This window comes from Coenobita brevimanus, chromosome 1, assembly GCF_032717465.1.
Source record: "Coenobita brevimanus isolate Jiangsu-jjx chromosome 1, ASM3271746v2, whole genome shotgun sequence".
Classification (NCBI taxonomy): domain Eukaryota; kingdom Metazoa; phylum Arthropoda; class Malacostraca; order Decapoda; family Coenobitidae; genus Coenobita; species Coenobita brevimanus.
The window spans coordinates 35,651,870-35,677,831 of NC_136954.1; the positions used below are offsets into that span (position 1 = coordinate 35,651,870).

General features: G+C 48.5%; 1 protein-coding gene across 1 annotated transcript in view; it reads right to left on the reverse strand.

Moving 5' to 3' along the window:
* Positions 1 to 4,610: 4,610 nt before the first annotated feature.
* Positions 4,611 to 25,962, reverse strand: part of LOC145393984 (glutamate receptor 4-like) — a 43,121-nt gene continuing 21,769 nt past the window's right edge. Inside the window, exons 9-13 of the mRNA XM_080267968.1 lie at positions 25,581 to 25,691; positions 15,824 to 15,853; positions 14,684 to 14,802; positions 5,855 to 5,868; positions 4,611 to 5,123 (exon numbers count right to left, since the gene is read on the reverse strand). Coding sequence (XP_080124094.1) covers positions 4,611 to 5,123; positions 5,855 to 5,868; positions 14,684 to 14,802; positions 15,824 to 15,853; positions 25,581 to 25,691 — 787 coding nt within the window. The remainder of the gene's footprint in view (positions 5,124 to 5,854; positions 5,869 to 14,683; positions 14,803 to 15,823; positions 15,854 to 25,580; positions 25,692 to 25,962) is intronic.

A 25,962-nucleotide genomic window follows, 5' to 3' on the forward strand; every position in this document is an offset into this window, starting at 1 on the left:
CCTGCACTGTCCTGCCCTGCCCAGGCCTGACCTGCTCAGACCAGACCTGCTCAGACCAGACCTGCTCAGACCAGACCTGTCCTGCCCTGCCCTGCTCAAACCAGGCCTGCCCTGCCATGCCAAGGCCTGCCCTGCCCTGCCCTGCCATGCCATGCCAAGGCCTGCCATGCCCAGACTTGCAATGCCCTGCCCAGGCCTTCCCTGCCCTGCCCAGGCTTTCTTGCCCTGCCCAGGCTTTCTTGCCCTGTCCAGGCCTGTCCTGCCCTGCCCTACCCTGCCTTGCCGAGGCCTGCCTTGCTCAGTTGTGGGTTGGGGAGGGACGGGCTGGACTGGGCCAGGCGGGTCTGGGCGAGTGCTGAGCAGGGCTGGGTGGCTGGTTGGCAGGGCTGAGCAGGGGAAAGCAGGCCTGAGCGGTTGAGGCAGGCAGGCCTGGGTGGCTGCTGGGCTGGGCAGGGCAAGGCGGCTGTTAGGCCAGGACAGGCAGAGAAGGGCAGGGCTGGGCAGCTGCTGGGTCAGGATGGGCAGAGCAGGGCAGGGTTGGGTGGCTGCTGAGCTGGGCTGGGCAGGGCAGCTAGGCAACTGCTGGGCCTGGTTGAGCAAGACAGGGCTGGGCAGTGTTGGACAGGGCTAGTGGGCTGCTCGGCCGGGCTGGACTTGGCAGCTACTCACCCAGGCTAGGCAAAGCAGGGCAGGAAAGGTCAGGACTGGATAGCTGTTGAGCTGGGCATGGCAGGGCAGGCCAGGCCTGGACGGTTGCTGGAATGGGAAGGGCAAGGCAAGCCTGAGGAGTAGCTGAGCCAAGGAGGCATAGGCAGATGCTGGGCTTGACTGAGCTAGCTGAGGTAGGCCTGGGCTGATGCTGGGCTGGGTTGGGTTGGGTTGGTCAAGGCCAGCTAGGGTGGTTGTTGGGCCAGGCAGGGCAGGGAAATGCTGGGTGGCTAGTGGGCCAGGTTAGGCAACTGCTGGGCTGGGCTGGGAGGCTGCTGAGCTTACCTGGATTGGGCTGGATTTAAATGGGAGAGTGCTGGGCTGGGTTTGGCTGGGAGGCTGCTTGGCTGGGCAGGGGAGAGCAGGCCTGGGCTGTTGCAGGGCTGGGCAAGCCTGTGCAGCTACTGGGCCGGGCTGGGCAGGGAAGGGCTGATCAGGGAAGGGCGGCTGCTGGACCAGGCTACATGCAGGGTTGGCACCAAAGTGAGTGACCCTGTTTTGCCCACCTGGGTTTTTTCAATAAAACCCACTTAAAAAAAAAAAAAAAAAAAAACTATTTTACCCACTGTACTGTTTTTTTTTTTTTTTTCCAAATGTGTTTAATCACAAATTCAGTGTAATATGGGCAGCTATTAGTACCTTAGCTCGAACATTATTTCCATAAATGAATGTAAACATGGATAACTGTGCTTAAAGTTGGGGAAAACATATCTTAATACTGTAGTTTGAATTAAAGGTACATTTCCTCAGGCAGTTTTCTGGTGAAAAACTTTATATCCGGCACTAGCAAATTCTGTAACCCTTTGGGATTACCAGTAAGTTTGTTTTTGATAGATATGGTTTTTGCTTAGTAATGATTTGGGTAATTTTGTTATATAATCAGTACTTAGGTTAGGACTCTGCCAGGTTAGGTTGTCTCTTACTACCAAATCTCAGTCATCTAAAGAAATTTATTATAAACATTGCTACTTTTTGAATATCAGTCTGTTCGATAGATTTGTTACCCCAAGGCTGTTATTACTGTTAAGAAGATTTGTACATTCACTAATGGATGTGATTTGTCACTTGTAAGAAGAATGGGAAGTGTAAGTGTAATATTACCAAAGAAAGTTGTAGCAGCAAATGAGTCCTCCTACTACTGTGTTGTAGCAGCAAACGAAATAAGTCTTCCTACTACTGTGTTGTAGCAGCAAAGGAAATGAGTCCTTTTCCTACTACTGTGTTGTAGCAGCAAAGGAAATGAGTCCTTCTACTACTGTGTTGTAGCAGCAAAGGAAATGAGTCCTTTTCCTACTGCTGTTTAGTGTATACTGATCTGTCAACTCATAAGGTGTGCCCTCATTTTGAAACATGTTTTACAGTGTAGAAGGCAGCCCAGGGGTAACAGACAAATAAGTCACAACATGATCATCCCCCTCATTCAACTCATTGTGTAAAATTATAATTTAATTGGACTGTCCATAATTAGGTATAAACATTATTATTTGTTTTATGGTACTTTCAAAAACCCACCTGTCCCTTTTTTTTTCTGGGGGGGGAGTATATTGTGACAAAACTGAAAAAAAAACAGGTGGGTTAGGCATTTTCAAATAAAGTTATTCTTTTTTTTTTTTTTTTGCCAACCCTGGCTAGATGGCTGCTGGACCGGACTAGGTGGCTACTGAGCCAGGTTGGGCTGCTGCTGGGCCGGGCTTGGCAAAGCAGGGCGGGGCTTGGAGGCTGCTGGGCCAGGGTGGGCAGAGGAGGGCAGGGCTGGGCAGCTGCTGGGTCAGGGTGGGCAAAGCAAGGCAGGGCTGGGCAAAGCAGGGCAGGGCTGGGCGGGTACTGGACCAGGGTGGGCATAGCAGGGCAGGGCTGGGCGGCTGCTAGACAGACATGGGCAGGTGACTGCTGGGCCGGGTTAGGTAGCGGCAGGGCAGGGAAGGACAGGGCTAGGCAGCCACTGGACTAGGCAACTACTGGTCCAGGCTTGGCAGGGCGGGACTGAGTGGTTGTTGGGCTGGCCAGGCCAGGCCTGAACGGTTGCAGAACTGGCAAGGCAAGGCAGGCCTAAGCAGCTGCTGAATCAAGCAGGCCTGGGTGGATGCTAGGCTGGACTGGGCTGGCCAGGTAGACCTGGGTGGATGCTAGGCTGGACTGGGCTGGCCAGGTAGACCTGGGTGGATGCTAGGCTGGACTGGGCTGGCCAGGTAGACCTGGGTTGATGCTGGGCTGGGTTGGGCTGATGCTGGGCTGGGTTGGGCTGATGCTGGGCTGGGTTGGGCTGATGCTGGGCTGGGTTGGACTGAGCAGGGCAGGCCTGGAAGATAGTTGGACCAGGAAGGGCAGGGCAGGGCTGGGTGACTACTAGACCATGTTAGGCGGCTGCTGGACAGGGCTGGGAGGGGAGGCCACTGGGGTGGGTATGAATGGGAGGCCGCCAGGGTGGGTATGAATGGGAGGCCGCCGGGGTGGGTATGAATGGGAGGCCACTGGGGTGGGTATGAATGGGAGGCCGCCGGGGTGGGTATGAATGGGAGGCTGCCGGGGTGGGTATGAATGGGAGGCCGCCGGGGTGGGTATGAATGGGAGGCTGCTGGGATGGGTATGAATGGGAGGCTGCTGGGGTAGGTTCGAATGGGAGGCTGCTGGGGTAGGTTCGAATGGGAGGCTGCTAGGGTGGATATGAATGGGAGGCCGCCGGGGTGGGTATGAATGGGAGGCCGCCGGGGTGGGTATGAATGGGAGGCCGCCGGGGTGGGTATGAATGGGAGGCCGCCGGGGTGGGTATGAATGGGAGGCCGCCGGGGTGGGTATGAATGGGAGGCCGCCGGGGGTGGGTATGAATGGGAGAGGCCGCCGGGGTGGGTATGAATGGGAGGCCGCCGGGGTGGGTATGAATGGGAGGCCGCCGGGGTGGGTATGAATGGGAGGCCGCCGGGGTGGGTATGAATGGGAGGCCGCCGGGGTGGGTATGAATGGGAGGCCGCCGGGGTGGGTATGAATGGGAGGCCGCCGGGGTGGGTATGAATGGGAGGCTGCTGGGGTAGGTTTGAATGGGAGGCTGCTGGGGTAGGTTCGAATGGGAGGCTGCTGGGGTAGGTTCGAATGGGAGGCTGCTAGGGTGGATATGAATGGGAGGCCGCCGGGGTGGGTATGAATGGGAGGCTGCTGGAGTGGGTATGAATGGGAGGCTGCTAGGGTGGGTATGAATGGGAGGCTGCTAGGGTGGGTATGAATGGGAGGCTGCTAGGGTGGGAATGAATGGGAGGCTGCTAGGGTGGGTATGAATGGGAGGCTGCTAGGGTGGGTATGAATGGGAGGCTGCTAGGGTGGGTATGAATGGGAGGCCGCCGGGGTGGGTATGAATGGGAGGCCGCCGGGGTGGGTATGAATGGGAGGCTGCTAGGGTGGGTATGAATGGGAGGCTGCTGGGGTGGGTATGAATAGGAGGCTGCTGGGGTGGGTATGAATGGGAGGCTGCTGGGGTAGGTTCGAATGGGAGGCTGCTAGGGTGGGTATGAATGGGAGGCTGCTGGGGTGGGTTTGAATGGGAGGCTGCTGGGGTGGGTTTGAATGGGAGGCTGCTGGGGTGGGTTTGAATGGAAGGCTGCTGGGGTGGGTTGTTTTCAGCTGGGAGGCTGCTGGACTGGGCTGGCCTGTGCTATTCTGGGCTGGGAGGCTGCTGAGCTGTGCTGCTGGTCTTGGCTTGGCTGAGAGACTGTTAAGCTGGGCTGGGCTGGGAGACCATTAGGCTGGGCTGTGCTAGACAGCTCCTGGGCAGCAATGCGCTGGGCTGGGGGGCTGCTGGTCCAGGCAGGGCAGGGCAGGGCTGGGTGGCTACTGGGCCAGGTTAGGCAGCTGGTGGACCAGGCTGGGCTGGGCTGGGAGGCTGCTTGGCTCGGTTGGATTTGGCTGCAAGACTATTGTTCTGGGCTGGGAGGCTGCTGGGCTGTGCTTGGCTGGGAGACTGCTGAGCTTGGCTTGGCGTGGCTTGGAGACTGCTGAGCAGGGCTGGGCTGGGCTGGGCTTAGCTTGGCTGGCAGGATGCTGAGCTGAGCTTGGTTTGACTGGGAGGCTGCTGAGCTGGGCTGGGCTGGGCTGGGCTGAGCTGGGAGGCTCCTAAGCTGAGCTTGGCTTGGCTGGGAGTCTGCTGAGCTGGGCTTGGCTTGGAGACTGCTGAGCAGTGCTGGGCTGAGTTTGGCTTGACTGGGAGGCTGCTGAGCTGGGCTTGGCTTGGAGACTGTTGAGCAGGGCTGGGCTGAATTTAGCTTGGCTGGGAGGCTGCTGAGCTGAGCTGGGCTTGACTTGGAGGCTGCTGAGCTGAGTTGGGCTTGACTGGGAGGCTGCTGAGCTGAGCTGAACTGGGCTGGGAGGCTCCTGGGCTGGGCTGGGCTGGGCTGGGCTGAGCTTGGCTTGGCTGGGAGTCTGCTGGGCTGAACTGGGCTTCACTGGGAGGCAGTTGAGCTGGGCTGGGAGGCGGCTTGGTTGGGCTGGGAAGCTGCTCTCTCTCTCTCTCTCTCTCTCTCCCTGGCCTAATTTCCACTGCATGCACATCCGGGATCATTCTCCGCGTTAGACTCCTAACCAGAAATTCGATACACTGTATGTGATAATCAAAGTCGTATTCTGTCTTTGGTGACTCGTAATAGCTCTGTCTTACCGATTTATTCTGCAGATTACACTTAAATACCCTCTTTTTGTTTACTGAAGCCATCTATATCGATATTTTGGCGATAAAAAAATCTAGTGAAAATAAATAGCAAAGTAGAAGATGCTACAAAATAAATGGTACTCAAAATAGGGGGTAAAGGAATTAGATATACCCATCATTAATCACTTCACCACTAGAGTTTCATGCAACAATTGATAAATTTGTCTGGTGATTGCAATACCAAAATTTTAAAAAGGATCACAGCAGAGAACTAACAATAGTTAAAAAAAAAAAAAAATCATTACAAAAATATGCAAAGTAATAACTGGCATAGTCCAACACTTTTACAAATATATAAGTAAGTACAAACAAACTAGGCACAAACAAGCAAATTTAAACCCAAAAAAAACAGCATAAAACCCATCTAATCATAAGAGCGACACTTAGCACAGAAATTCTGAAAATTACCACATCTACGCACAAACACATCTAGGGCAGAACGAATAAACACACCTTAACACAGAGATCTGAAACAAACACACAGACGTTCACTCTACACACGAACACAAATAAAAACAAACATCTAAATAAACACAAGCATATCTAAACACAAAACAGACACCAATATAAGCACAAACCCCAACAACTGCTTCAAAAGACTATTAGCAAACTGATCCACACAAAGAAGAGCCTTTAAAAAAATTCTACTGGAAAATGGTTGAGTAAAAAATTGATAATAAACCTGTGTGCTCACTCGTCCGTTGTCTAAGTCCTTCCCTCCTGTGATGGACATTCGAGCTTTGGCCTTCATTGCGTCGGACAGGCTGAGCTAAAAAGAGAGTGAAAGGTTTAAGGTGAGTGGAAGGAGTAGAAGTACCTTATTTAACGGCGGGAGCGGCCATGAGTTGAGTACATGTTAAGGGGTGAGACTATGACACTTCATATGTCTATGAATGTATATCCTCCCTCGCTCTCGCTCTGTGTGTGTGTGTGTGTGTGTGTGTGTGTGTGTGTGTGTGTGTGTGTGTGTGTGTGTGTGTGTGTGTGTGTGTGTGTGTGTATGTGTGTGTGTGTGTCCTCCCAACTTTTTTTTTTTCCAGGTAAAATGAAACTCTGCAATGTAAACCTCCGCCCCAGTTGGGTTTAAGGCAGAATGAGCTCAGTGAAAATCCAGATCTACTCCAGGGGGAAGGTCTGTAGAGCCCCCACATACCAAGCGTATACAGTGCAAGGATTTCTAGGTTTACACTCAACATGGGAAGGGTTACTGAAGTGGGTGGTGTGGGTGGAAAGTACTGCAGATGAAATGGTGTAAAGTCGATAGGTGGTGCAGGTGGATGGGTGGTGGTGCACGAGGGTGGGTGGTTATGCAGGTGGATGGGTGGTTATGCAGGTGGATGGGTGGTGGTGCAGGTGGATGGGTGGTGGTGCAGGTGGGTGGTGCAGGTGGGTGGTGTAGGTGGATGGGTGGTGATGCAGGTGGGTGGATGGTGGGTGGTAAAGGTGGGTGGATGGTGGGTGGTAAAGATGGGTGGATGGTGAGTGGTAAAGATGGATGGGCGGTGGTGAAGTTGATGGGCGGTGATGCAAGTGGATGGTGAGTGGTACAAGTGGGTGGGTGGTACAAGTCCGTGGGTGAGTGGGCAGGTGGGTACTGCAGGTGAGTGGCTGGTGCAAGCGTGTGGGTGGCTGAGTGGCTGGTGTAGCTGGTTGATGGGTGGTGCAAGTGGGTGGGTGGAGGGTGCAGTCGGTGCAGGTGGGTGGGGGGTGATGCAGGTTGTGCAGGTGAGTGAGTGGTGCTGATGGATGGTTGATGTACAGGTGGATGGAGGGTGATGCAGGTGGATGGTGGGTGGTGCAGGTGGATGGTGGGTGGTGCAGGTGGATGGTGGGTGGTGCAGGTGGATGATGGGTGTTGTAGGTGGATGGTGGGTGGTGCAGGTGGTGTACAGGTGGTGGGTGGTGCAGGTGATCGGGTGGTGCTTACGGGGTGGAGGGGTGGGTGGTGCAGATGGACGGGTGGTGCAGATGGATGGGTGGTGCTCACAGGGTGGAGGGGTGGGTGGAGGCAGGGGGGTGGTCAGACGGGTGGGTGGTGAGGGTGGATAGGTGTTGTAGGCATCTGGGCTGTGCAGGTGGGTGGGTGGTGCTGGTGGACGGGTGGTGCTCACGGGGGGGAGGAGGGGTGGAGGCAGGGGGATGGTTAGACGGGAGGGTGGTGAAGGTGGATAGGTGGTGTAGGCATCTGGGTTGTGCAGGTGGGTGGGTGGTGGAAGTGGATGTGTGGCCCAGGTGGGTGGGTGTATCAGGTGGATGGTGGGTGCTGTAAATGGATGGGTGGTGGTGGTGAAGGTGGCTGGGTGATGGTGCAGGTGGATGGGTGGTGATGCAGGTGCAGGTGGTGGTGCGAGTGGATGGGTGATGCAAGTGGATGGGTGGGTAAGTATTGCCGGTCAGTGGAAGGGTGGGTGATGCAGGTGGTGGTGGGTGGATGATAGCTGGTGCAGGTGGATGGTGCTGATGGGTCAGTGGGTGGTGGAGGTGGGTCGGAGGGTGGTGCAGGTGGTGGTGGGTGGATGATAGCTGGTGCAGGTGGATGGTGCTGATGGGTCAGTGGGTGGTGGAGGTGGGTCGGAGGGTGGTGCAGGTGGATGGGTGGTGGTGCAGGTGGTGAGGTGGGTGGGTGGTGAAGGTGGGTGGGTGGTGCAGGTGGATGGGTGGGTGGTGCAGGTGGATGGGTGGTGATGCAGGTGGATGGGTGGTGATGCAGGTGGATGGGTGGTGATACAGGTGGATGGTGGGTGGTGCAGGTGGATGGTGGGTGGTGCAGGTGGGTGGGTAGTGCTGGTGGGTCGGTAGTGCTGGTGGGTCGGTAGTGCAGGCTGGTTGCTGGTGCAGGTGGGTGGATGTCTGGATTTATGAATGGGTGGTGCAAGTGGGTGGGTGGTTCATGCAGGAGGGTGGATGGTTCGTGCAGGAGGGTGGTGGGTGGTGCAGGTGGGTGGGTGGTGCAGGTGGGTAGGTGGTGAAGGTGGATGGATAGTGAGGGTTGATGGCGGGTGGTGCAGATGGATGGCGGGTGGTGCAGATGCATTGTGGATGCACAGGTGAATGGCTGGTGCAGGTGGGTGGGAATGGTGGGTGCAGGTGGATGGGTGGTGCTGGTAGATGGGTGGTGCTGGTAGATGGGTGGTGCAGGTGGATGGGTGGTTCTCGCGGGTGGGTGGTGGAGGCAGGTGGTTGGTCAGACAGGTGGGTGGTGTAAGTGGAAAGGTGGTGTAGGTGGATGGGGAATGCAGGTGGATGGGTGATGGAAGTGGATGGGTGATGGAGGTGGGTGTATGGTCCATGTGGGTGGGTGGATGGGTGGTGGTGCAGGTGGATGGATGGTGGTGTACGTGGATGGATGGTGGTGTACGTTGATGGGTGATACAGGCGGTTGGATGGTGCAGGCAGTTGGGTGGTGCAGGTGGATGGATGGTGCAGGTGGGTGGGTGGGTAAGTGGTGCAAGAACGTGAGTGGGTGAGTGGTGCAAGAAGGTGGGTGAGTGAGAGGTGCAGGTGGGTGGATGGTGGTGTACGTGGATGGATGGTGGTGTACGTGGATGGATGGTGGTGTACGTTGATGGGTGATACAGGCGGTTGGATGGTGCAGGCAGTTGGGTGATGCAGGTGGATGGATGGTGCAGGTGGGTGGGTGGGTAAGTGGTGCAAGAACGTGAGTGAGTGAGTGGTGCAAGAAGGTGGGTGAGTGAGAGGTGCAGGTGGGTGGATGGTGCTGGTGGGTAGGTGGTGCAGGTGTGTGGGTGGGTAGGTGGTGCAGGTGTGTGGGTGGGTAGGTGGTGCAGGTGTGTGGGTGGGTAGGTGGTGCAGGTGTGTGGGTGGGTGGATGGTCCGGGTGGGTGGATGGTCCAGGTGGATGGTGGGTTGTGCACGTGGATGGGTGGTGTTGGCAAGTGGGTGGTGTTGGCAAGTGGGTGGTACAGGCTGGGGGGGGAGGTGGATGGGTTGTGCAGGTGGATGGGTGGTGTACGTGGGTGGGTAGTGCAAATAGATGGCTGCTGCAGGTGGGTGGGTGGTAGAAGTGGGAGGATGGTGCAGGTGGGTGGGTGTGTGAGTGGTCCAGGTGGGTAGGCTGTGGGCAGTGCAGGTGGGTTGGTGTGTGAGTGGTCCAGGTGGATGGTGGGTGGTGCAGGTAGATGGGTGGTGTAGGCAGGTGGGTGGGTGGGACAGGCAGGGTGGGCCATGTGGATGGGTGGTGTAGGTGGATGGGTTGTGGAGTTGAATGGGTGGTGTAGGTGGGTGGGTAGTGCATGCAGATTACTGATGCAGGAGGGTGGGTGGTGGAAGTGGGTAGGTGGTGCAAGTGGGTGGAAGGGTGGGTGATGCAGGTAGGTGGGTGGTGGACAGTGCAGATGGGTGATGCAAGTGGGTAGGTGGTGAAAGTGGGTGAGTGGTGCAGGTGGATGCTGGGTGATGCAGGTGGATGCTGGGTGATGCAGGTGGATGGTGGGTAGTGCAGGTGGATGGGTGGTGGTGAAGGTAGATGATGGGTGGTGGTGAAGGTAGATGATGGGTGGTGGAGTGGGTAGGTGGGTGGGTAAGTGGACGGGTGGGTGGTGCAGGTGGGTTGGTGGTGCAGGTGGGTTGGTGGTGCAGGTGGGTGAGTGGTGCAGGTGGATGACGGGTGGTCCAGGTGGATGGCGGGTGGTCCAGGTGGATGGCGGGTGGTGCAGATGTATGGGTGGTGTAGGCAAGTGGGTGGTGCAGGTGATGGGGTGGTGCAGGCGGGCTGAGGGGTAGGTGGATGGGTGTGCTAGGGGGATGGGTGTGCTAGGTGGATGGGTTGTGCAGGTGGGTGGGTGGTGTACGTTGGTGGATGGTGCAAATTGATGGCTGTTGCAGATGGATGGGTGGCAGAAGTGGAAGGATGGTGCAGGTGGGTGGATGGTGCAGGTGGGTGGATGGTGCAGGTGGGTGGATGGTGCAGGTGGGTGGGTGGTGCAGGCAGATGGGTTGGCAGGTGGGTGGGACAGGCAAGTGGGTGGGACAGGCAGGTGGGTGGGGCATGTGGATGGGTGGTGTAGGTGAATGGGTGGTGTAGGTGAATGGGTTGTGCACTTGGATGCGTGGTGTAGGTAGACGGCTGATGCAGGTGAAAGTGGGTGGGTGGTGCAGGTGGGTGGAAATGGGTGGGTGGTGCAGGTGGGTGGAAGGGTGGGTAATGCAGGTGGGTGGGTGGTGGGCAATGCAAGTGGGTAATGCAGGTGGGTGGGTGGTGGGCAGTGCAGATGGGTGATGCAAGTGGGTGGATGGATAGCAAGTGGGTGGGTGGGTGGGTGGTGCAGGTGGGTGGGTGGGTGGCGCAGGTGGATGCTGGGTGGTGCAGGTGGATGGATGGAGGGAAGTGAGAGGGTGGAGGAGGTGAGTGGGTGGGTGGTGGAGGTGGGTGGTGGAGGTGGGTGGGTGGTGGGTGAGTGGTGCAGGTAGATGGGTGATGCAGGTTGATGTGGGTGATGCAGGTTGATGTGGGTGGTGCAGGTGGATGGATGGTGCAGGTGGATGGGTGATGCAGGCGGGTGGGTAGGTTGTGTAGGTGGATGGGTGGTGTAGGGGGATAGGTTGTGGTGTAGGTGGGTGGGATGATGGATGGTGCAGGTGGGTGATGTTTTTCGGTGGGTAATGCAGATGTATGGGCGACGAAGGTGGGTGCGTGGTCCAGGTGGGTGGGTGAGTGAATGGTGCAGGTGGTTGGTGGATGGTGGGAGGTTTAGGTAGATGGGTGGTGGTGCAGGAAGATGGATGGTGGTGCAGGAAGATGGATGGTGGTGCAGGAAGATGGATGGGTGGTAGTGCAGTTGGATGGGTGGTGGTGCAGTTGGATGGGTGGTGGTGCAGTTGGATGGGTGGTGTAGGTGGGTGAGTAGTTCAGGTAGATGGCTGATGCACATGGGTGGGTGGTGAAAGTGGGTGGGTGGTGCAGGTTGACAGTGGGTGGTGCAGGTGGATGGTGGAACAGTGGGTGGTGGAGGTGGATGGTGGGTGGCACAAGTGGATGGTGGGTGGTGCAAGTGGATATGGGTGGTGCAGATGGATGGTGGATGGTGCATGGTGCATGTGGAGGTGGATGGTTCATGTGGAGGTGCTTGAGGTTGGGTGGTGTGGATGGATGGGTGGTGGTGGAAGTAGAGTCAATGGGTGGTGCAGGTGGATGGGTGGTGTAGGTGGATGGGTGGTGCAGGCAGGTGGGTGGGTGGTGGAAGGGGTTGGGTTGTGCAGGTGGGTTGCAGGATAGTGCAGGTGGGTGGGTGGGTGGGTAGCTTGTGCAAGTGGATGGGTGGGTGCTGGTGCAGGTGGATGGGTGGTGCAAGTGGGTGGGACGTGCAAGTGGATGGTAGGTGATGCAGGTAGATGGTGAGTGGTGCAAGTGGATGGTAAGTGGTGCAGGTGGATAGTGGGTGGTGCAGGTGGATAGTGGGTGACGCAAGTGGATAGTGGGTGATGCAAGTGGATGGTGGGTGGTGCAGGTGGATGGGTGATGGTGCAGGTGGATGGTGGGTGGGGCAGGTAGGTGGGTGGTGTAGGTGGATGAGTGTTGTAGGTGGATGAGTGTTGTAGGTGAGTGGTGTAGGTGGATGACTGGTATAGGTGGCCAGGTGGTTTGGGTGGATGGGTGTTGCAGATGGGTGGATGGTGCAGGTGGATGGGATGAAGGTGGATAGGTGGTGTAGGTGGATAAGTGGTGTAGGTGGACAGGTGTAGATGGATAGGTGGTGTAGATGGGAGGGTGGTGTAGGTGGATGGAGAGTGGTGTAGATGGATGGAGAGTGGTGTAGGTGGATGGAGAGGGTGTAGGTTGATGGAAGGGTGGTGCAGGTGGATGGAAGGGTGGTGCAGGTGGATGGAAGGGTGGTGCAGGTGGATTGGAGGGTGGTGTAGGTGGATTGGAGGGTGGTGTAGGGGAGATGGGAGGGTGGTGTAGGTGGATGAAGAGTGGTGTGGGTGGATGGGAGGGTGATGTAGGGAGATGGGAGGGTGGTGCAGGTGGATGGAAGGGTGATGTAGGTGGATTGGAGGGTGGTGTAGGGAGATTGGAGGGTGGTGTAGGTGGATGAAGAGTGGTGTGGCTGGATGGGAGGGTGGTGTAGGGAGATGGGAGGGTGGTGTAGGTGGATGAAGAGTGGTGTGGGTGGATGGGAGGGTGATCTAGGGAGATGGGAGGGTGGTGTAGGTGGATGGAGAGTGGTGTGGGTGGATGGAAGGGTGCTGTAGGTGGACTGAAGGGTGCTCTAGGTGGATAGGAGGGTGGTGTTGGTGGATGGAAGGAAGGAAGGTGTTGGTGGATGGGAGGGTGGTGTACAAGGGATGGTGGGTGACTTAGACGGATGGGTAGCATAGATGGGTGAGTGGCGTGGATTAGTGGGTGGCGTAGGTGGGCAGATGGTGTAGATGGTTGGGTGGGGTAACTTATAAGCTGATGTGAATAAAGAGTACAGCATTATAAAAGAAACGGTAGGAAGGCAATAGTACAAAAAAATGGAAGATTATAATTACAGCTAGAGTTCTATACGGAGGGGGAAAAAATGCATAAAGATAAATACCACCCTGGCCAGGCGTTAGGTAGAATGTGACCAGATAATATCCCTAACTACACCTGGACGGGGGGGAGGGGCTACAACCCCCCAAATTCTAAACCTACTGTTAACATGGCAAGGATTACTGGTGCGGGTGAGTGGTGTAGGTGGGTAGGTGGTGTAGGTGGGTAGGTGGTGTAGGTGGGTAGGTGGTGTAGGTGGGTTGGTAGTGTAGGTGGGTTGGTAGTGTAAGTGGGTGGATAGTGTAGGTGGGTGGTGGTATGGTATAGGTGGGTAGGAGGGCGGTATAGGTGGGTGGGTGGTACAGGTGGGTGGGTGGTACAGGTGGGTGGTATAGGTTGGTGGGTGGTGAAGGTGAGAGGGTGCTTTGGTTGAAAGGATGGTATAGTTGAAAGGGTGGTACAGGTGAGAGGGTGGTATAGGTGAGATGATGGTATAGGTGAGAGGATGGTATAGGTGAGAGGGTGGTATAGATGAAATGGTGGTACAGGTGAGAGGGTGGTACAGGTGAGAGGGTGGTACAGGTGAGAGGGTGGTACAGGTATATAATTTCTATTGGGTGGGTGATGATTTGAGTGTGAGGGTGAGTAGACTGGTGGGTGGAGCAGGTGACAGTATGGTGTAACTAGTATCAGCTGAAGTGAGTAAACAGGATACCATTATACTGTCATAAGATAAAGGGACAAAGGGAACGTGAGGTATGTATTGGTGACAGTTGTCATGATGACTTACGATGATGATGATGAGAGTGATGATGATAGTTGTGGCGATAATTATATAGAATATTTATCTAAGGAGAAATTTGGGACAGTATTACACATACACCTGGTTCAGGGCACCCCCACCTGCAGGGTGAGGGGTGCCCTGGGATTTGTGGCACTGCCAATATGTAGTCGTAGTTATTAATCCAACGTCTTATCCTGGTTAGTATATATATATATATATATATATATATATATATATATATATATATATATATACACCCATTCAGAATGTCCCTTTTTTGTGGGAAGCCATTACAAGAAGCTTGGAAAGGCTATTATTATATTCATTACTTTCAGTAAAACAACTACAGAAGCACTGAGGAAAAAAAAATCCATACCGGTCCCTTATCAATTCACTTAGGTATCCACAACACTAAGGGACACAAAAGTTAACATACACTCGTGAACATTAGGTCCTAGCTCTGTCTCCTTTCTTCAAAACTCATTTTTGTCCACATTAAATAACTGAAAAACGCGATTAATGTTCCTCTGCTGCTTATTAAGATAAACTGTCAGTCTCCCGTAATTCACAGTCCCAGTTGTAAATTTTTTAATACTCTGGAACATATGACTAATTATATATGAGTGACTATAGCCCTATTATTAAAACGTGGAGGGTGAAGGGTATGGAAAAGTCCTCATTGTACTATAACATTTTCTAAGCAACTGGCAAAGACAGAACTTGCATGACTTCTTAATATCATTATAAGACTGCATTACATAATATGAAATGCAGGTTAATCTAGGGTTGGGGCTTTCAGAGAGGCTGCCGTAGTCCAAGGCATTTATGGGCATATGACCAGCATACTCCCCTGTTACATTACATGATTGAAAAGCCTTCTGTCAAGACTGTCACTCTGACTGTAATGGCCTAACTAACCTTAAAAATCATAAGCATCCCATAACTGACTCTCATATACTGTATTTGGGCTATGGATACACTCTCACCCACTCAGTTTTCACAATTAGCTAAAACTCATTACCTTTACTTACCTTGGCTCGGCTGGCGTCCATTTTCGATTTGTAGCAGAATTCAGTGATGGCCACGACCATTGACAATACCAGGCCTCCAGTCAGGATGTAGAAGATGCCTGCTATTTTGCTCAGAGTCAGGGCGCTAGCGTGGGTATTCTGTGATAAAGAGAGAGAGAGAGAGAGGGAAGGTGTGTGTGTGTACAAAGGAAAACAACACACCTAACGGTACTTTCGAGGCATTTTTGTCACAACGAAGATTATAACTGTGGTAATTATGGTAATATTATGAACTGATGATTAAAAATAAAGTGAGAAGCTGCCCCCACTAAGAAATTCCTCCAGCCGAAACCAGTAAGCAAGACAGAGAGAAGGATCACCACGAAGCATAGAACAATCACGTTCGTCAATCATGTGACCTGCACTGCACCAGGAAAACATCAAATGGCGGGTAAAGAAATTGGAGTTGTGAGCAAAAGAGAGTGTGCGAGAGATTGGAAATTAGATGGGCAATAGAGCTGAGGCAGGTAAAGTATAGCCTGTGGAAATGGATGTTGTAGAATTAGTGGTACTGCTGCAATGAAATTTAAAATACAATATCCTCCAAGCAAGATTGTTAGAGGGGTATGGAAATGGGTGCAGTAAGCAAGGGAATGGAAAAGAGGATCTAGAAATTTGGTGGACAAAACAAGATTACATTAACTTTTCTTAAATTCTTATTCTGCTTCCAACAAGATCCGATATATTAGTTTCTCCGATAGTGTTTTCCAGAGCACTTGACAGCTTTACACAAGTTACTGTACGCAAACATGACCCACAGTCAGTGTCAGTCAGGGATACTGGGAAGAAGGCTACCTGACTATCAGTTTTATGAGGATATCAGGGACGACATTTCTTGGTAAGCCACAATCTTTCCCTGGAATACGACTAGGGGAATACTTGGAAACATTAAGGGAAAAAATCAACAACAACAACATGAAAGGAATACTTAGACACATTTGAAGAAAAAACTACCACCACAGAACTACAATCTGAAGTGAGACCCAACTTGCCTGACAAATCTTCTCTATTACAACAACACTGACCTTTGTAACCATGTTAGAGTCGAACAAATACTGATACAACCAATTTTCATATTTAAATCCTTCCACCTCAGGGAGTACTTTATCGTCTTGTCTTTGCTCCCTCCAGAGTACTTCATTCAACCTAAGAAAAGACCTCTCGTGCTGAACAGGTTAATGTCTTCTGTATCTAACTCCTCCAGTTCTAAAGCTCTATCCTTAGCTGAATGAAATATTGAAGATTGCAAGAACAATGAAAAAATGTCCTTGGAATAGGCGGCTAAATATAACGCTGCAGGAACAATATGAAGGATATGTTGAAAATACTATAATCTACAACAGCAGCAGCTACAATCTTACTACTTCACCACTATTATGTATTATTACTGTACTCTTGCTACATCCACACAACTTTACCCCTTCAATCAAATGACGCATTTTTCTTTATTCTTGCGACCACCAGATTTTATGTAGTTGTCCAACTGGAGGCAGAAAATATAGCCTTCACTAACCCCTTCACTACTACTGGTCTTTCCAGTCTTTCCTAAGGGAGAAAAAATTGCCTAAAGATAGCAAGAATATAAGAAAGTCATCATGGTATCTACTGGTTAACCTATCCCAATGAAGGGGTCAGAAACTATATTCATTAATGTTCTTCAGTATAAAAAGTACCATAACTAAACTAGAAAGCACTCAGAAGGCAAATACCTCCAGGATCCGGATCCGCCCCGAAACTGAATCGATTCTTTCTTGGCCTATGGTCCAACCTTCCACAAAATATAATTGAAATTCATTGAGAACTACTTGAGATATCATGTGGATAAACAAACAAAAAATTCATGGATCCTGATGATGATCCGGATCATCACCAAAATCTAATGGATTGCTCCTTGGGCCATACCCTACCCCTCCAAAACTTTCAGCAAAAACCGTTAATTACTTTTTGGGTGATCCTGCTAACAGTCAGACCAACGCCGACAAAAACATAATCTTCTTGGTGAAGGGCATAAAAGCTGCTGGTGGTAGCGTGAATATAATGAAAAATAGGTCTTTCACACACACACACACACACACACACACACACCACACACACACACACATATATATATATATATATATATATATATATATATATATATTGGGGGAGGCGGTGGCTCAATCGGTAGAGAGTTGGCCTGCAGTCCTAACGGACCAGGGTTCAAATCCCGCTGGTGCAGGGAACATTTTAAGGATTTGAATTTCATAAAATCAGACTTTACTCTTCTACCAGAAGACCCGCCGACATGTAAAAATACCCCCGCTAATACCAATACACCAGTCCTCATACAGGACTAGCATGTATTCAGTATGGAAGGTGGGTGTTAGCGCCGAAGTAGTGACATGTAGAGGTGTGCGGTACGTAGGAGGACTACTGGGCCTTGAAAGCAGGCTGTGAAGCCGATGCCCAGAGTCGGTCACATAAAAAAATATATATATATATTTATATATATACACTCTATATAGATTGCTCTATATATATATATATATATATATATATATATATATATATATATATATATATTGTTACGGAACTGAGAAAACTGTCCCGCAATGTTCCAGGTTCAAAACAAAAGAGTTAGGTAAAATTACAAGTTAAAGTTTAATGCTCAAACTAACAACTAAACATTCAGGACTCATAAGGATAATGTAATGGCAAAAAACAGGTTAAATATATGGTTAACTGCAATAGCCGCTATTAACACGAAATTAGCAAGAGTAAATTTATCTAAGTCAGCCCTGATAAAATGAGAAAACCGGATAATGCTCAGTTAATGCAAGATATATTATTACAGATACAAAATATTATTACTACTGGCTGACAGTAAAAACCTTAGACTAATCACAAAAACCTCACCAGGCCCACGAATTAACACCCCATGCTACACAGTACAAGAAAAAATGCAACAAGACTCATACACAAATCACACAGCTGCCAGATGGTTGGAGACTTCCTGAGCACTCACAATAATAACAACTGTACAGGGAAGGACAGAGATGTGAACAAAATGAGGAGTAGAACTAAGTGGCAATTAATGCAGAGACAGCTCATTATATAGGGGCCGGCAGAGCTTGATACAACTTGTAAGAGGGACGCGCAAATGAAGCCATAGGGGACAAAGAGTTGACACTCCTGCTCTGAACAGAAAGAACGACTTACTCTACTATAAGGGAGGAGGGGGGGAGTGAGGTAGAACACGCACTATGGAAGCCACGAGGCGAATCGTTATCAAACATGCACCATACTGTACGTTAGAATTATACGAAGGATGATGAAATCATAGGCTATGTAACAGTATATATATGTATACATATCTATATACATGTATACATATTTATATAGACTATATTTATATATATATATATATATATATATATATATATATATATATATATTGTTACGGAACAGAGAAAGATAACGTACACTTTAAGTGAGAATACGAAGAGTCACTACTGTCCCGTAAAGTTCCAGGTTCAAAACAAAAGAGTTAGGTAAAATTACAAGTTAAAGTTTAATGCACAAACTAACAACAAAACATTCAGAACTCATAAGGATAATGTAATGGCAAATAAACAGGTTAAATATATGGTTAACTGCAATAGCCTCTATTAACACGAAATTAGCAAGAATAAATTTATCTAAGTCAGCCCTGATAAAATGAGATACCAGATAATACTCAGTGAATGCCAGATAAATAATTACAGATACAAACTATTATCAAAAATGACTGACAAAGAACCCCACACGAATCACAAAAACTTCACTAGGCCTACAAATTAAACTTATGCTATACAGTACAAGAAAAAATGCAACAACAGTTATACTCAAATTACACACAGCTGCTAGATGGTTGGAGATTTCTTGAGCACTCACAATAATAATATCTGTACAGGGGAGGACAGAGATGTGAACAAAATGAGGAGCAGATCTAAGTGGCAATGATGCAGAGACTGAGCTCAATATATAGGGGCCGGCAGAGCCTGATACAACTTGTAAGAGGACGCGCAAATGAAAGCCATGGGGACATAGAGTTCACAATCCCGCTCTGGACAACAGAGAGAACGACTTACTCTACTATAACGGTAGAAGGGGGGGACTGAGGCAGAACACGCTCGTGATCAAACATGCAGCATACTGTGCGTTAAAATTACACAAAGGATGATGAAATCATAGGCTATGTAACACCTCCCCACAAAGAAAAAGAAATTTACAAAGGAAATTTCTTATTACTCTAAAACAATCTGTCTAAAGTCTAGATAAGCAATCTGCAATAACATTTTCTTTCCCCTTGACATGTTGTATGTCTAATGAATACTCCTGAAGAAGTAGACTCCATCTTGTCAATCTCTGATTTTTATCTTTAAACTTACGAAGGAATTTCAGTGGGTTATGATCGGTATAAATGACTATGGGGTCAAAACCAGAACACAAATAAAATGAAAAATGCTGTAAACCCAAAATCAAGGCCAAAAGCTCTTTCTCAATAGTTGAGTAGTTCTTTTGAGGTGGAGTGAACTTCTTACTGTAATAAGATACAGGATGTTCAATACCCTGATCATCCTCTTGCAGCAAAACAGCCCCAGCTCCTGTATCACTTGCATCAACAGCCATCTTAAAAGGCTTAGCAAAATTTGGAGTAGCGAGCACTGGCTGACTTAATAGAATAGCTTTAAGTTTGTTGAAAGAGGATTCACAGTTATCGGTCCAGACAAATTCAACTCCCTTTTTCAGTAGGTCTGTAAGTGGTGATACAAGAATAGAAAAGTTAAGAACAAATCTCCTGTAATAACCTACCATTCCCAAAAATCTTTGTAGCTCTTTCCTACTTTTAGGTCTGGGAAGATCACTTATAACCTGAACCTTAGCTCCTGGTGGTGCAACATGTCCATCACCAATTACATACCCAAGGTACTGAACTTTAGCTTGACCAAACTCACACTTTGATAAATTAGCTACAAGATTAGCATGAACTAAACGGTCAAGAAATTTACTGACATGGCATAGGTGATCTTTCCAGTTGTCACTGAAGATTAATACATCATCAATATAAACAACACACCCTGCCAAACCCTCTGTTACAACATTCATGAGCTTCTGAAATGTGGCTGGTGCATTCTTCATACCATACGGCATTACTGAACATGCAAAAGCCTTTCCTAATGTTACAAAACACGAGATCTCCCTAGCACGTTCAGTCATAGGTACTTGCCAGTATCCCTTTAACAAATCAAACTTACTTATGTACCTAGCCTTTCCGATCTTGTCTATGCAATCTTCCACACGAGGGAGAGGGTAAGTGTCTGTTTTGGTTATCTGATTAACACGTCTGTAGTCGATGCAAAGCCTCTGTGACCCACCTGGCTTAGGGACTAGAGTGACAGGAGAACTCCACTCGCTCTGACAGGGCTCAATCATCTTGTGGTCCAACAGGTAGCCAAGCTCCTTCTGGATGAGAGGAACTTTCACTGGGTTCACACGGTAAGGAGGCAATTTAATTGGCTTTGCGTTTCCAACATCGACATCATGCATCAACACAGTGGTTCTTCCTGGAGTGGCACGGAACACTTGCGGGTACTCCTGCAGTAATGCCGAAAACTCCTGCCTTTCCTTGGGTGGTAGATGAGAAAGCTTAGTCTGGAGATCATTCATGATATCAGGATTCTTCCCCAAACTATCACTCAGGCTCATACTGCATGGGAGAGCTTCACTTGCAGACTCGGGTGGAACAGCTACAGTGCAGACTGGATTATTTTCGTCCCGCCTGTGATATAACTTTAGCATGTTGATGTGACATAGTTGCTTGCTCTTTCTACGATCTGGTGTGGCGATGACATAGCTGACATCACTGAGTTTCTTCTCCACGAAATAAGGGCCACTAAACTTGGCTTGAAGAGGTTGCCCATGAACTGGTAGCAGAATCAAAACCTGATCTCCTGGCTGAAAGTGGCGTAACCTGGACTTCTTATCATACCAAGTCTTCATCTTCTCCTGAGCAGCTCCTAAATTCTCTCTCGCCAGCTGTAAAGCAGTGGACAGCCGTTCTTTGAAATTCATCACATACTCCAGCAGGTTGACGTCATCTTCCTCCGACAGCCAGCATTCCTTGAGTAACTTAAGGGGTCCTCTTACTTCATGGCCAAACAGTAGTTCAAAAGGTGAGAAGCCCAGTGATTCATTTGGAGATTCTCTTGCAGCAAACACAACGAATGGAAGACCTTTATCCCAGTCTTTCTGATGTTCCAAACAGTATTTCTTGAGCATCGATTTGAGTGTTTGATGATATCTCTCCAACGCTCCTTGGGTCTGGGGATGGTAAGCTGAAGACGTGATCTGGGAGATGCCCAGCTCTTTCAGAGACTGCTTGAAAACATTTGACATGAAATTACTTCCTCGGTCTGACTGTACCTCCTTGGGCAGACCAAACTTTGTGAAGAACCCTAGCATTTCCTTAACCACGTTCTTTGCTGAGATGTTTCTAAGTGGAATGGCTTCAGGATAGCGAGTAGCCATATCTATCATGGTCAACACATAAGAAAATCCTGAAGAAGTCTTAGGAAGAGGGCCCACAATATCCACCAACACACGGGTGAAAGGCGCCTCAAAAGGAGGAATGGGAACTAGAGGTGCAACCTTTTCGGTCTGATTACACTTTCCCACAACTTGACAGGTGTGACAAGACTTACAATACCAGGAAACATCCCTGAAGATACCTGGCCAGTAGAAGTGTTTCAAAATGCGTGCCACAGTCTTCCTCACTCCAAGGTGTCCTGCCAAACTGGAATCATGAGCCACTCGAATGATATCCTGCCTACAAACACGAGGGATGACAACTTGATGTACAACCTCCCATTCACAGTCGGCTGATGCTGTTGGGGGTCTCCACTTCCTCATAAGTACTCCTGACTTTACATAATAACAAGTAGAAGCACCAGCTGACTCTTCCTCACTGCAAGCAGAGTTAGCTAGACCTTTCAACTCAGGGTCAGCAACCTGCAACTCAACCAACTCTTGACGAGACAAATTATCAACACTACGGGGTACTGCCTCATCTGGTGAGTGGTCCAAATTAGCAAGAAAAGTGTCAGCTAGGATAACATCATCATCATCATTATCCTCTAAATCACCAGTAACTTTAGACTTAGCCCTAGTGACAGCACATGCAGGGAACACATCAGGGACATCACAATCCTGGGACGCAGCCACTGGCTCACTAGACAACTGAGGAGCTGGACACACTTGACTTCCACCAATATCATTTCCAAGTAAGAAAGTTACACCTGACATTGGGAGTGTCTCAACCAACCCAACCATAACGGAACCATTAACAAAACCAGACTCTAAATTCACTCTGCACAGAGGGACAGAGAAGTAATTATTCCCTACACCTTGTAAGATTACAGTTTCATCAGAGGAATTAACATTAGAGCCTAGAACACTGGTCAGCATAAGGGATTGGCAAGCACCTGTATCACGATATATTTTAACTGATTTCCTGTCATTACTGTCCAGAGGACTGACAAAACCATCAGACAGGAAATTAGCACATGAACTCTTGAGAGTGTCACCCACGTTACTGCTCAAAAGAGGAGCTCCATCATGAGAATTTAAGTTACCCCTCAAAGCAGGTTCAGTTAACTCAGTTAAAGCATTCTGGGAACTCTCAAGAGTGGACACTAGACCAATTGACTGAATATTTAAAGACTCCTTTTTGTTCACATCACGCTGTCTCCTGAAACATCTCTCCGTAGTATGACCAAGCTTACTACAATAAGTACATTTACTTTTCTGAAATCTAGAGGTGAAGCTGGTATTTACTTCCTGAGAAACATCATCCTTATTCTCTTTCCTGTTACCTGTACTCTGAGTAGAGGCAACGTACTGACTCTCAGCTTTCCTTTTTCCTCTAAAATATCTCTTGTGAGTGAGAACATACTCATCAGCTAAAACTGCAGCATCAGACAAATTATCTATTCTTTTCTCATCAAGATATAGGCTTACATCTTTACTAATACACCTTTTGAAATCCTCCAGCAAAATCATCTGCTTAAATTTGTCAAAATCAGTATCCACATTCTTAGAATTTAACCACTGCTCCAACAAATCTTCTTTGATTTTTGCATACTCAACATGGGATTGCTTATCTTGCTTGTAAGTTGTCCTAAATTTTACTCTATAGGCTTCAGGAACAAGCTCATAGGCCTTAAGAATCAGGCTCTTAACTACATCATAATTATCAGATTGATCCTGAGGCAAAGATGCATAAGTTACTTGAGCTTTACCGGTGAGAACAGTTTGAAGGAGTACTGGCCAATACTCCTTAGGCCAATTAAAACCTGTAGCTACCCTCTCAAACAACTGAAAATACTTTGTTAAATCAGATTCATTAAAAGGAGGGACAAGTTTAACATTTTTAGCCACATCAAAATCATCAGAGCTAGATGATCCAGTTCCACCTTGTTTCATGCGATACTCATGGTCTGCCTGAATCCTAGCAATTTCAACTTGTGCCTCAACCTCCCTAGCACGGGCCTCCTGCAGGGCTAGCTGTAACTTAGCTAATTCAATCTGCGTTTGCTCATTTGGAGGAGTTACATTAAACAAGCTTTCATTAATAATGGCAACAATTTGATCTTTAGACTGATGAGAGCGAACAACAAATCCCAATTGTTGAGCAACAATCTTAAGTTCATTCTTTGTTCTGTTTTCTATATCACACACTGTTTGCACATTTGACAAAAAATCTTTGGCTTCATCAAGTGTAGAAATAGTAGCCATCATGAATATATCACAGTCACAAAATATCAAACAATATCCTTATGATAATATCCTGAATATCCTGATATGAGGTCGCCAAATTTATGTTACGGAACAGAGAAAGATAACGTACACTTTAAGTGAGAATACGAAGAGTCACTACTGTCCCGTAAAGTTCCAGGTTCAAAACAAAAGAGTTAGGTAAAATTACAAGTTAAAGTTTAATGCACAAACTAACAACAAAACATTCAGAACTCATAAGGATAATGTAATGGCAAATAAACAGGTTAAATATATGGTTAACTGCAATAGCCTCTATTAACACGAAATTAGCAAAGAATAAATTTATCTAAGTCAGCCCTGATAAAATGAGATACCAGATAATACTCAGTGAATGCCAGATAAATAATTACAGATACAAACTATTATCAAAAATGACTGACAAAGAACCCCACACGAATCACAAAAACTTCACTAGGCCTACAAATTAAACTTATGCTATACAGTACAAGAAAAAATGCAACAACAGTTATACTCAAATTACACACAGCTGCTAGATGGTTGGAGATTTCTTGAGCACTCACAATAATAATATCTGTACAGGGGAGGACAGAGATGTGAACAAAATGAGGAGCAGATCTAAGTGGCAATGATGCAGAGACTGAGCTCAATATATAGGGGCCGGTAGAGCCTGATACAACTTGTAAGAGGACGCGCAAATGAAAGCCATGGGGACATAGAGTTCACAATCCCGCTCTGGACAACAGAGAGAACGACTTACTCTACTATAACGGTAGAAGGGGGGGACTGAGGCAGAACACGCTCGTGATCAAACATGCAGCATACTGTGCGTTAAAATTACACAAAGGATGATGAAATCATAGGCTATGTAACAATATATATATATATATATATATATATATATATATATATATATATATATATAGGAGCCTCTGTGGTACAGTGGTAGAGTGTGCGTTTCGTACACGGGTGGACCAGGGTTCGCGCCCCAGCAGGGTAATAAACTTTGGGAGTGTTCACCCGGCCACGTACTGCATTGGCGGACACAAGGGGTGCTGTGGTTGAACCAGTGTCGCTTACTGTAAAGTATACTTGCACCCAGTCGGCTTGTGTGGGCCGATTACACTTGGTTCACAGACTACACACACACATCCAATGCCACTCCAACATTACAATTACACTTACAAGCTCTTCTCATCCTACATACAATCTCTACCGGACAGCCTAAGCCACTTGGAAGAGATACATTGGCTGTATCGTCCTGACCTCTGTCGGGATAGGCCAGTCCTGCAGTGGATACTCAAACGGCTGATGATGATGATGATGATATATGTATATATAAATGTATATATCATCATCATCATCATCAGCCGTTTGAGTATCCACTGCAGGACCGGCCTATCCCGACCGAAGTCGGGACGATACAGCCAATGTATCTCTACCAAGTGGCTTAGGCTGTCTAGTAGAGATTGTATGTAAGGTGAGAAGTGCTTGTAAGTGTAACTGTAGTGTTGGAGTGGCTTTGGATGTGTGTGTAGTCTGTGAACCAAGTGTAATCGGCCCGCGCAAGCCGACAGGGTGCAAGCATACTTTGTAGTAAGCGACACTGGTTCAACCACAGCACCCCTTGTGTCCGCCAATGCAGTACGTGGCCGGGTGAACACTCCCAAAGTTTATTACCCTGGCGGGGCGCAAACCCTGGCCCACCAGTGTACGAAACGCACACTCTACCACTGTACATATATGTATTTATATATGTATATACATGTATATACTGTATATATATATATATATATATATATATATATATATTACAGAGCAACTCTTGCACATCTTTTTGATGCTTCTAAGCCTGAAATCACCCATTTTGATTGATTTCAAACATATGATAATAATTTTCAATGGATACTATTACTACTACTACTGCTAATAATAATAATAATAATAATAATTATTATTATTATTATAATAATGAAGAGGAAGAAGTATTAATAATCACCACTACAATTATTACTGCACCCGGAGGAGGGGGACCTAACCTGCGTATCCTTGCCACATTCGGAGTTATCGAACCACCACTTGTTCTTCAGTCTGTGCAGGTCTTCACTCTCCTTCAGGCTCAGTATTGCCAAATTGAGGCTTTCCCTATGGACAGCAGGTAAAGGGGATGATTAGAACGTGTATAGGAAGAATGAGGAAGAGAATGAAAGAAGACAAGGAGCGAGTGATATGGGGAGGGGATGGAGAAATTGGCAATTAGGAGGGAGAGAGAGAGAGAGAGAGAGAGAGAGAGGTGGGGTGCAGAGGACGTTTGGTATGTGTGTGCAAGATTTAAAAAAAATATATACCATATAGGCTACCACACCATAAAAATTTTCCAGCAAAAGGACGGAAATTGCCAAGTTAAAGTGCTTTA